Source organism: Trichogramma pretiosum, unplaced genomic scaffold (assembly GCF_000599845.2).
Source record: "Trichogramma pretiosum strain Unisexual culture from Peru unplaced genomic scaffold, Tpre_2.0 scaffold5, whole genome shotgun sequence".
Taxonomy (NCBI): Eukaryota; Metazoa; Arthropoda; class Insecta; order Hymenoptera; family Trichogrammatidae; genus Trichogramma; species Trichogramma pretiosum.
The window spans coordinates 980,491-991,953 of record NW_019641672.1 but is presented as its reverse complement, the minus strand read 5'-3'; the positions used below and the strand labels follow the sequence as shown (position 1 = coordinate 991,953).

Here is an 11,463-nt window from a genome sequence, read left to right as displayed (position 1 = left end):
TACCCCCTTGCAAGATGACACATGCATAGGTACACGCACGCACGAGTCTCGTAGCTACTACGCGAATCAAGCTACGCGAATGGCGCTCAAAAATTTTCAAATGAAATTTCTCGAACGTCGCAGCTCTCGGCTCCTTGGCTCGGGCCAATCTGCCAGGCAAAACGTCGAATAATCGTTGAAAAATTTTACTCTAATAATTACAACGAGGTTTTTGAATTATCCACGATTCAAAGTACGAGATCAAGCGAAGGCTGCTGGCGGAAGTTCGACGATATACACCCATGAATCTAGCTGTAACTTCGCGAAGCTTCCAGAACGTTCGAGAGAATTCGCAAGAGCCGGCCTCTGCCGTAGAGGGGGTATATAAAGCCCTACCGCCGGCCGAGCGAGCTTCAGAATACAGCAGTACGTTGAACGTAAAGCATCTGTGCAGGCGTGATCTATTTCACGGCGACTTTTTACCACAACTCTCTACCCAATCTACATCTTACGTGCAGTAGTTTTGTCTTTAATTCACCAGCGTATTAATCTACAGACATTTTTAAAGTAAGTCCACTTTAATTAAATAAATAATTTGTTTAATATCACTATTCGGACGGGTTAAACGTTTCGATAGCAACCATCGGCAATTGATTTCACGAGTCTCGCACTAGGCGCGGCAGCCATTCAGACACGTTTCTCTGAGCATCCATCTAATATCGGCTTCTCTTTTTAAAGTAATTTGAACTCTGCTAGTACACTTTATTAATTATTTATTTCAAGTGTAAATGATCAGTGCATTATTTATTCGATAATTGAGTTTTTCGATAATTACGTGATGTGTTGAATACGGGTACCGGAACGCAGTAAATGGCGCGAAGCTCAACGATTTTTCTCGAAGGCGCGCAACGAATTTTCTAGAGTCATTGGACAAACGGTTCATAAATTACAATTTCGTCAATTTTTTATTTAGCGGTTGAGTGAAATTTAACTTGATTTGTTTTATTTTGTGCAATATTTGAATTTTTTTTTTAAATTTTCGAGGTTACATTTTTTTTCCTTTGATCGTGTGTCATCCTTTGTCCGTAACGACAATTTTTAAATCGTCTGTGAACGTTAATCAACATTTTTGACACTGGAATCGCGTAATCATATGCAATTGCAAACTAGTTCATGTTTTAATTTACTGTGACCTTTTTTATAGATGGCTGATGTCAAGGAAGTAAAGACCGAATCAATGGAAACTGCCGAAGAGGTTGAGACCTTCGCTTTCCAGGCTGAGATCGCCCAGTTGATGTCCCTCATCATCAACACTTTCTACTCCAACAAAGAGATTTTCCTCAGAGAATTGATCTCCAACTCGAGCGATGCCCTGGACAAAATTCGATATGAATCTCTTACTGACCCAACCAAGCTTGAATCTGGCAAGGACCTATATGTCAAAATCATCCCCAACAAGAATGACCGCACTCTCACCATCATTGACACTGGTATTGGTATGACCAAAGCCGACCTGGTAAACAACCTTGGTACTATTGCCAAGTCTGGTACCAAAGCTTTCATGGAAGCCCTTCAAGCTGGAGCTGACATCTCTATGATTGGTCAATTTGGTGTTGGTTTCTACTCAGCTTACTTGGTCGCAGACAAAGTTGTCGTAGTTTCAAAGAACAACGATGATGAACAGTACGTTTGGGAATCCAGCGCTGGTGGTTCCTTCACTGTTCGCACTGACACTGGCGAACCAATTGGTCGTGGTACCAAGATCATCCTCCACATCAAGGAAGATCAAGCTGAGTTCTTAGAAGAGAGCAAGATCAAAGAGATTGTCAAGAAACACTCTCAATTCATTGGTTATCCGATCAAGCTTGTTGTACAGAAAGAGCGTGAAAAGGAATTAAGCGAGGATGAGGAAGAAGAAGAAGAAAAGAAAGAGGAGGAGGATGAATCCAAACCTAAAATTGAGGATGTAGGTGAGGATGAAGAAGAAGATGCTGACAAAGACAAGGACAAGAAAAAGAAGAAGAAGACTATCAAAGAAAAGTATGAAGAAGATGAAGAACTCAACAAGACCAAGCCTATCTGGACCAGAAATCCTGATGACATCTCTCAGGAAGAGTATGGTGAATTCTACAAGTCCCTTACCAACGACTGGGAAGATCATTTAGCTGTCAAACACTTCTCTGTGGAAGGACAGTTGGAATTCAGAGCTCTGCTCTTTGTTCCAAGACGTATGCCATTCGATCTCTTTGAAAACAAAAAGAAGAAGAACAACATCAAATTGTACGTCCGCAGAGTCTTCATCATGGACAACTGTGAAGATCTGATTCCAGAATACTTGAACTTCATGAAGGGAGTTGTCGACAGCGAAGATCTTCCATTGAACATTTCTCGTGAGATGTTACAACAAAACAAGATCCTCAAAGTCATCAGGAAGAACTTGGTCAAGAAATGCTTGGAACTTTTCGAGGAATTGGCTGAGGACCCAGAGAACTACAAGAAGTTCTACGAACAGTTCAGCAAGAACTGCAAACTTGGAATCCACGAAGACAGCAGCAACCGCGCAAAATTGGCAGACTTGCTCCGTTACAACACATCAGCCTCTGGTGACGAGGTTTGCTCTCTCAAGGACTATGTTGGTAGAATGAAGGAGAACCAGAAACACATTTACTTCATCACTGGTGAAAGCAAAGAACAAGTTGCCAACAGCTCCTTCGTTGAACGTGTCAAGAAGCGTGGATTCGAAGTCATCTACATGACTGAGCCAATCGATGAGTACGTCGTCCAACAGATGAAAGAATATGATGGCAAGCAGCTGGTTTCTGTCACCAAGGAAGGTTTGGAGTTGCCTTTGGATGAGGAGGAGAAGAAGAAGCAGGAGGAAGACAAAGTCAAGTTCGAAGAACTTTGCAAAGTCATGAAGACCATTTTGGACAACAAAGTTGAGAAAGTTGTTGTATCAAACCGATTGGTTGACTCACCCTGCTGCATCGTCACCTCTCAATATGGCTGGACCGCTAACATGGAGAGAATCATGAAGGCTCAGGCTCTTCGTGACACATCGACCATGGGATACATGGCAGCCAAGAAACACCTGGAAATCAACCCAGACCATCCAGTCATCGACAACCTCCGACAGAAAGCTGAGGCTGACAAGAACGACAAAGCTGTCAAGGACTTGGTTGTACTTCTGTTCGAGACTGCTCTTCTGTCATCTGGCTTCACTCTTGATGAGCCCCAGGTTCATGCTTCCCGCATCTACAGAATGATCAAGCTGGGTCTTGGCATCGACGACGAGGAGCCCGTGGTTGAGGAAAGCAAACCTGAAGAAGCCGCACCCGTTGAGTGCAGCGAGAACGACGCTTCACGCATGGAAGAAGTTGACTAAATTTTAGTAGCTTAAATTTTTAAACTTTAGCTTAACTATTTATTACACGTTTTTAATTTTGAATTAATACGAAGACCTACATTATAAGTAACGGAAAACGACCGCGTTTTAAGTGGTGTATTACTAAGTATTTACGTCATGACGGAAAATTACGCGTATTCTACTGTCTTTTATTAGTTTGATATTTTATTAATGTGTTTAAAATCTTCATTCCTTACTTTTGCCAAGTAAGATACAAATCACCAAATATTCATTCTTTTGACCATTAAATAAAAGAGTTTTTCATCATAAAACAGTTGTATTAATTTAAGAACCTCTCCCAATACTTGAAACCTACATACATGCATTTTAATTAAAAATATATTGATAATTGATACTCAGACTTGATAAAAAACCAAATTTAAAGGAATTGAATCTTTAGTAATTGAATCATGAGCTTTTTTTGAACTCCAATAAACTATTAAATCTAACTTGGAATTTAAATCTTTGAAAATGAACTTCAAATTACCAAATTTTTAACATAATTAGAAACTTTAATTTTATCAAGATTAAAAATTTGTTTATACCAGTAATTGACATAAATAATTTATATTGTACTTGGCTTTTCACTCTACACTTGTAGATTCATACATATAAAGTCAGCCCTTAGCTCTTGAGCAGTAGTAACATTGCAATCAATTTGAAATTCTCGAGCCAGCACATGCGCAAAGAAGTTCTCGAGCGTTCGTTGGCTGCTATGTCTTCTGCTAGACGTATATGATTGTACTGTGTACATAAATGGGTCACGCGCAACCATCATTATCGTATCGAAATTAATCCAGTACTCTTTGATCGTCGTTAAAAAAGTATCGTTCGTTGCTAAAAACACCGTTGATCAGCAACAACAGCAATAACTACCCAACAATGGCTAGCAATGGATGGAAAGTAAGTAACTGCTCTGTCTCCGAATGCCCTAGTAGCAAGTTAAACAATAATGAACCTTTCACGCTATCATGTTGACAGGTAGTACAAGCACACGTGCCTCTCATAAGGTTTCGCAAAGGTGGAAACGCTCGAGGTAATAAAACGCATGCATAATTTGTTATCAATCGTTGCAAGACGATTTCGTCGAACATTTTTTAATGTTTATTGGTTAAATTGCAGTTGTAGGGGCTGCTGCTAAGGTGGCTTCCTCTGCTGGTGGCTCGCAGCATTCAGCGCCGTCAGCGACGACGAGCAAGCCCGCCGGTGCCACTGGACCCAACGTCCTTGTGTTGCCGGTCATCGAAGACTTTCAGCTGCCTCCCCGTTTTCAAAGGCGTCAAATTGACATCAAAGAAATGGATTACATCAACGTTAGTATACAAGCTCCAGTGACGTGCATCGCTATTTCTTTTCACTTTCTTACATAACTATTCTGACCAAAGAGTGTTTTATTTACATTATCTATAAATAAGTTTACATAGCTTTTTATAACATGTATTGAATACTTGAAATATTTTTATAGCGTGGAGGCCCTGAATGAGTATCATACGTCATGCCAAAACAGCTACCCCTACTGCCCACAGCTTACAAGTTTATAGATTATTTCTGCGATGACCTGGTCACCATCTACTCAGGAACTTTGTCACCGTAGGTGATGGTTCAAAATGTCAAGTTATATGTTTTATGCATCATTTCATCAAAATCATTATAAATTTTTAACATAACTCGTTACTTAAATTACACTACAAATTATTGTTAGAAAATATTTTGAAAAATAGGAGTAAGTGTGAGATGAGCTTGCGAATCAAGTTACTGTAAAATATTTCTAAAAGTAAGGAAAATAAAGACAGTTGAATTTTGAAAAGTTGAACACAATGCTGCAAGAAATTGTGAATTGTTCCTTGACCTTGGTAGCAATATGCAAAAAAGCAACGACTCGCGCGACTAGCCGAAGGCCTATGTCCGGCCTGGGATTCGCTCACTCGCGCAAAAATAACTCGCCGTCTTGGTCGACGCAACTCTACAAGCTCGCACACAAGCATAATAGGTAAACGCATATAGAGGGGCCAATCACCGGTGCTTTGGCATACATAAAACGGACGGCCCTGAACGTAGCAGATGACAACTTTCCAGAAATACACTGCGCGCGACCCTTACTTACTACACGCATTCGGCCGCGCATGTGTGTGTGCGTGTCTCGCGCGAGCTTGCAAGCACGCGCGCGCAGGCCTGGCCCGAGAGTCTGCATATAGTCTGCGGAACGGTATACAAGCAAGACTTTACGGACTGACTCGCGCGACTGCTGTCATCGCATATGTGCGCAGCATCTCGTCTGCTGCTGCTGCTGCTACTTCTGCTATACTACTTTATGGAGAGAAGCATCAGTCGCTGTCGGATATCTCGATGGGGCGGTACCCCCTAAACTCATTCGGACGATCGCCATGAAGTAACGAACAATAAGATTAAAAAACGTACAAAAAAAAACTCGATAAAAAAAAAGCTAAAAAGTAACAAAAAAACGAACGACTCTCTACGAGATACACAATCGAAACAAGTAGTAGTATTACAAAAAAAAGTGACGTTTTGGTGAATCGCAATAAAATGAAGAGCACAACGAAAGCAGCAGCGATGAGCAGCAGCAGTAGCACAGCTACCACGGAGTCTGGCGGGATGGAGTTCGGGCCGAGAAAGACGATCGTCATACTGGCCATCGTCGTGGGCTGCTTCGCCATTCTCTGGCCCAAGATCTTCTATCCGATGCTGACGGCCTCGCTGTATCCTCCACCGCCCATCGAAACGTCAGGTGAGTCTGTCGCTCGTATAGCTATACAAGCTCTGTATGCTCGCATAGCTATATAGCTATACAAATACGCATACACGAGCTTGGCGCGTTTGTTTACATTATTTATCCGCGCTGCATCCGTCGCGTTATGACCACGACGACGGAAATTACCTCGTTCGCTCGAAATTCAATCGATGACGATCGTGCAAAAAGGTTGCTGCGATGTAATATTCGAGAGCGACGTCACGGCCCGAGACATAATGCAGGAGCTCTGCCAGAACATCGCGAAGCATCATCAGGACCAGCTGGATCCACGGGTGAGGCACGCGCTCGAGAACAAGCGAACCGGGGGAGCTGCCTCGGCGGCGAGTCTGAGGCTCTGCCGGGACGAGGTGCTGGCCCGATGCGGCATCGACCTGTCCACCTTCCTGGCTGAGAAGGAGCGCCTCAAGATGTCCTACAGGCAGGTGCTCGAGGACATACGCGGCTTCAACGGATCGCTCTGCCTCAAGAGGCAGTTCGGCGTGGCCTCGGCGAGGCTGGGCACGCCGCATCTCATTAGATATCACATACTCATGCCGCACAGTAAGATTTACGAGCATAACTACGAGTGTGCGTGCGCTGCAGAAATGTATAATAATATCGGATGTGCGATCGTTATTTATACCATTAACATTGCTTTGGCAAGGAAGCAGCAGCTGGTCTCTCACGCAAACTCGAGAAAATCGAAAAACTCGAATATTGACTTATTGCGCGTTAACGCATATATTAATTGTTTACCGTACAACTTACACAATTTGATTATGAGTTTATTTTTAAATTTTGGCTTGTACGTGCGATCTGCTTAACGAAATTTTAAAGCAACAGTTCATGCTCATAATAGACTTTGAGTTTTTTCCCTAGAAGCAACAACTTCAACTCCCAAAAGCAGTCTGTCTATATGGCAGAGACTGGCTTACTGCCAATGCTCGAAAACACAACAGTTGGCTATCGCAAAGTTTTCAGGAAAAAAGCTCGAGATATTTTTCATAAAAGCTTAACAAACAAGCGAGACTAATATTTTTTAATAATTCCAATAGAAATTTTATCGATGAAATTAACAATTCGTTGATTGGCTATTCTAAAAACGTCTGTATAAACTTGAGAGCTATTTTCGAGTGCTAACTCGTTTCTTTAATCTTTATAGGTACCATAAGACAAGAACGTCAAACACCACCACACGCTGGAAGCCTTCACCCCGCTCTGAGAGAACGAGGCAGAGCAATTCCATCGTCACATGTTGTGCCTAAAATTCAAGAAAGACCAGATCACATGATGCCCATGCCCATGAAAATGAGACCACCGATGGGCGGCGCGGGACACGTCGTACCGCCGCCCAAAAGCAATGGATCTCTGGGAATACTTATGCCACTATACACTATCGGAATCGTTATCTTTTTTGTTTATACCATTTCCAAGGTACTTATGAGAGTCTTCCTGCCACTTTACACTATTGGAAATGTACTATCTTTCACTTATAAAGCACTTCAGGTATCTTTTCTTTCTCTTACTTCTGACTTTGTGCTTGGGTTTTTCCACTTCTAATCAACTCTTTTCTGGTGTCTAATATTTACCAAAATTTTACCAAGTTTTGGATTTGCGACAATGATCGACTAGGATCTTTGTGAATGTTACTTTCCGAGCTTTCCGATACTCATACAACTAAAATCTTCTACTAAAAACATTCTGATAAAGTTCACGAACGAGTTCGACAAATTAATCCAATGCTTACTCCGTCAGGTATTGAGAAAAGCCGCCGATAATGAAATAACAAGGCCGGAGTATTCTACCGCGGCGGCGGAAAAAGAGTACGAGAATCTCGTCTTCAATCCTGAATTATTCGCGGCGGCCGTTAGCGCCGTCAACGAACCACAAGACAGGCCTCCATCGCCGCTCGAAGAGTTGACGCCGTCGATCGACGAACTGAAAACACGTGAGTAACCTTTCTCGAATCATCCCCAACGAGTCATTCCTAACTGTCATCGAATTAAAAGCTCACGATCATCGTCATTTTTTTAACACCGAGTTGAACAAAAAAAAAAAATTTCTATCCCCAAATGTTGATGTAAAAATGTTCTCTAAACTGTTCATGCGGCTATGGATAAAACGAAAGATGCGGCAGGAGATATTGAAATAGATCAACTCAGACGGCGATTGGTAGAAACCGAGGCTGCCATGGAACGAATAGTTAATCAAATGAGCAACTTGTCGCGTAACGTTATCAGTTGCTCAGCCCTTTCAACAGAACCCAAGGTTTATTGAATGAAAATTTTTTTTTAAAACAAGCCATTAATACTCTTTTATTACTTTTATCTTTTATTTAATTTTTTTTTCTCTATCTCTAATTTAACTCGATGGGTGGCACTTTTACTGTTTTTTTTTGCTCACAACTCAAGCTTTTCGTGTGTCCTCTTTCACACGTATTTTTTATTAATTATTTTTGTTTTATTATTTTTCTCCTCATTTGTTTATATTGTTAAATAGTCAATAGTTGGCCTGCATTCTTAAACGTATGCACAGTTAAATGTAAAATTCAAAGTTTTATTTTTATAAATTAATAGATCTAAGACTTGAATAAAAATATTTTTATCCGAAAGTTTATCATTTATAAGTTTGTTATTTTATTAGTTCGCAACTTAGTTCTTTGTAATTATCAGTGAGTGTTGAAAAAAAAATTCCAAACATCCAAGGTGGGTCTTCTCCTCGATACACTCTTCGGAATCACGACGTCACAAGTAGTTCTCGTAGTAAACTTAGCATTCGAGCACATTACTCTGGTCAATCACCAACATTACGATCTCTATATCATTTATTATTTCACTATTGTTTTTCTTCAATAAGTAGATGAAGCGACCGAGTCAAACGATCCGGCGGACGGGCTCAGTCCCAGTTCGAAGGTATTTTCCCATGATGCATAAAAGAGTGCAGAGTTAAGCTCCTTTAAGCTCTCTTTTGATGGAAAATAACTCAAAACAGCTTGACGCCGCTTCTTTAACTCGAGTTCATTGGATTTTACTTTCACATTAATACTTAATTCTATGCTTTCGACTGCAATACTTTTTTTTCATTTATAGTTACGCGTCACAGGCGTCGTTTTATTTTAGTTCTATTTCGCTTGACCGAACGAGCGCGACAATCGATGCGCTTGGTCGAAAATATTTTTCTTTGCAATGTCTGATACGCTCGATTTTTATTTATACGCTTGTTTTCGCGATAAAATATTTTTCTTTCGTAGCAAAAGAAAGTTATTCGAGTATTGTTATTTATAGTGTGAGGCATGCCATTTACATACTTTTTGTAAATTATTTTTCATTTTTATAGAATGAATGAACGATTTCTTGTTCAAAATTTCTAACAATTTTTACTGATTCAATCGACAGGATGAACATGACACCACTTGCACTTGTGATCAAGAAGTTTCCGAAATTGAAGAAATGAAGCCAAGTGTTAAAGTTGTTAATATGGAAGTAACTGCCTCGAGCGAGCACGGACATAAGCTCAGTCGACCGACTACGCCGACGTTTATCTTACCGTCTCATAAGTGAGTACACGTTTTTCCTCGCCTAATCTTCCTTGCAAGCTCATATTTTTGAAACATCATTTGAGATTCTTTTCTTTCTGTCCGCAAAAATAGTCACCACGAAGAGGAGCCGAAACCCGAGCCAGTTTCGATTTATTTAGAAGGGGCTCTGCCGGCGCAGTGCGAACTGTTGGTGACAGATTCGAAAACGTTAGAGCTACCGGACGAGGAGACGGAAGAAACTCCAGTCGTCCTGTCTAGCAAAATGACCCTGTCGCTCATCAGTCTTGACCAGGTAGCAGCCGCGAGAAAATATTAAATAAGTTAGCGTCAGAATATCAAACGCAACTACGGAATCTTTTTTTATTTGGTGATTTTCAATTATTTATTCGATTTGGTTTGTGCGGCTTTGTACCCCTGTAACATCAGGCTGTTATTGGGTGACTTTTTTTACACTAATCATTAACTCTAAAACTACTTATCAATAATACTGTTTTGAATTTGTACTAACTTATTTCGCGAGCGCACGATGAAAAAACATAAGATCTATTTTTCCGAGGCAAAAACCAATGATTTGTGTGATTGTTAAACGGCTTGTTCTATTTTAATTTTTCACGAAATTGATCGAATGTCTTTCCTCATTTTAAATGCAATTGTTTTGATTCGCGCAAAATACGAGTTTTGGTTTTGCCTTGTTTTTTTTTTGTACCAATTTTATAGATCAATACAACATTAATGTATGTTTATTTTTAAACTAGGAATCTGAAGACAACGATGCGCTTGAATCCCAAACAAATAATGCAGAAATATCGCGAATAGAAAAAGATAATATTACCGCTTTCAATGATGAAATTGCTAAAGAAGCCAAAGTAAATGTATGCGAAACTCGAACCAGAGAAAGTAATGAGAGTCAATGCGAAGAAGATAATTATAATGGTGAACATATTAAAGGTGAAAACGATGAGGAAGAAGATGAAGAAGAAGAAGAAGAGGAAGAAGAAGAAGGAGGAGAAGAAGAAGATATAGATACTGAACATAAATATCCTAAACCGTATCGAAAATACCAAAATACTTTACTAGATAACTACCGACCGGAATCAAATGACAGCCGAGCTTCTGACTATATTGACGATGACGACGAAGATGATGCATCCTCTGATGATGACGTTATTGTCGAAAGAGAATCGCTTCACAAAATTATTGAAAGAGAAGAAAGTCGAAAATTACCCCCTAGCAAAGGTATTAGTCAAGATACCGATGGAAGTGACGGAGATGATGATCAAGGAGACGAAAACGACGACGATGAAGAGTATGACGATGACGAAGATGACGATGACGAGGACGAAGACGAAGAAGTTGAATATGAGGGGGAAGAAGTGGTGGTGATTAGTGAAAATAACGTTGTTGACCATGAAAATGAATCAGAAGAAGACGAAGACGAGGACGAGGAGGTAGATTACGAAGATGAGGAGGAAGATGGAGAGGAAGATGAAGAAGATGATGATAACGAATGTGACGATGATAAAAACCACGAGGAAGACGATGATGAGGGCAGTGATGAAGAAGAAGATTATAGTGAGGAAATCGACGATGATAAAAGTGACGTTGGAGAAAAAAATGAAAGAACAATTGAACGAAAAGAGATCGAAATTATAAAAAAAAGAAATTAAATATCTGCTCGATAGTACAATTTCGAATATTCTTGTTTATTAGATTGATTAGTATGGCATATATAAAAGCAATTTTTTACAGAGCACACAAAATCGTCATAAATGATATAATGCATTTGAAAAT

General features: G+C 40.2%; 3 protein-coding genes across 8 annotated transcripts; all 3 read left to right on the top strand.

Moving 5' to 3' along the window:
- Positions 1-387: 387 nt before the first annotated feature.
- Positions 388-3,653, top strand: LOC106650483 (heat shock protein 83). The gene is made up of 2 exons (XM_014368508.2): positions 388-546; positions 1,184-3,653. Exon 2 carries the CDS (start codon positions 1,184-1,186, stop codon positions 3,362-3,364), a length of 2,181 nt encoding a protein of 726 aa, XP_014223994.1. The 5' UTR covers positions 388-546; the 3' UTR covers positions 3,365-3,653.
- Positions 3,654-3,864: 211 nt separating this feature from the next.
- Positions 3,865-5,203, top strand: LOC106650484. The gene is made up of 4 exons (XM_014368509.2): positions 3,865-4,288; positions 4,367-4,421; positions 4,508-4,698; positions 4,851-5,203. Exons 1-4 carry the CDS (start codon positions 4,268-4,270, stop codon positions 4,866-4,868), a joined length of 285 nt encoding a protein of 94 aa, XP_014223995.1. The 5' UTR covers positions 3,865-4,267; the 3' UTR covers positions 4,869-5,203.
- Positions 5,204-5,632: 429 nt separating this feature from the next.
- LOC106650482 (glutamic acid-rich protein-like) lies at positions 5,633-11,442 on the top strand. 6 transcript variants are annotated; one of them, XM_014368504.2, is made up of 8 exons: positions 5,633-6,131; positions 6,324-6,695; positions 7,297-7,568; positions 7,890-8,082; positions 8,263-8,402; positions 9,530-9,690; positions 9,784-9,964; positions 10,428-11,442. In XM_014368504.2, the coding sequence occupies exons 1-8, from the start codon at positions 5,930-5,932 to the stop codon at positions 11,337-11,339; spliced, it is 2,433 nt and encodes an 810-aa protein (XP_014223990.1). In that variant the 5' UTR covers positions 5,633-5,929; the 3' UTR covers positions 11,340-11,442. The 6 variants fall into 6 exon arrangements, with proteins under 6 accessions (XP_014223990.1, XP_014223991.1, XP_014223989.1 ...); XM_014368505.2 differs by lacking the exon at positions 8,263-8,402 and adding an exon at positions 8,991-9,046 and having other exon boundaries at positions 5,635-6,131; positions 7,297-7,640; XM_014368503.2 differs by having other exon boundaries at positions 5,635-6,131; positions 7,297-7,640.
- The last annotated feature ends 21 nt before the right edge of the window (positions 11,443-11,463 follow it).

What these genes read in the sequence shown, in the direction of transcription:
- LOC106650483 (XM_014368508.2), top strand. Translation starts at nt 1,184, where the DNA reads ATGGCTGATGTCAAGGAAGTAAAGACCGAATCAATGGAAACTGCCGAA.
- LOC106650484 (XM_014368509.2), top strand. Translation starts at nt 4,268, where the DNA reads ATGGCTAGCAATGGATGGAAA. An exon ending in TGGCTAGCAATGGATGGAAA is followed by an intron (nt 4,289 to 4,366) that starts GTAAGTAACTGC and finishes TCATGTTGACAG; the next exon opens with GTAGTACAAGCACACGTGCC. An exon ending in CAAAGGTGGAAACGCTCGAG is followed by an intron (nt 4,422 to 4,507) that starts GTAATAAAACGC and finishes GTTAAATTGCAG; the next exon opens with TTGTAGGGGCTGCTGCTAAG.
- LOC106650482 (XM_014368503.2), top strand. Translation starts at nt 5,930, where the DNA reads ATGAAGAGCACAACGAAAGCAGCAGCGATGAGCAGCAGCAGTAGCACA. An exon ending in TCACATACTCATGCCGCACA is followed by an intron (nt 6,696 to 7,296) that starts GTAAGATTTACG and finishes TAATCTTTATAG; the next exon opens with GTACCATAAGACAAGAACGT. An exon ending in TTTATCTTACCGTCTCATAA is followed by an intron (nt 9,691 to 9,783) that starts GTGAGTACACGT and finishes CCGCAAAAATAG; the next exon opens with TCACCACGAAGAGGAGCCGA.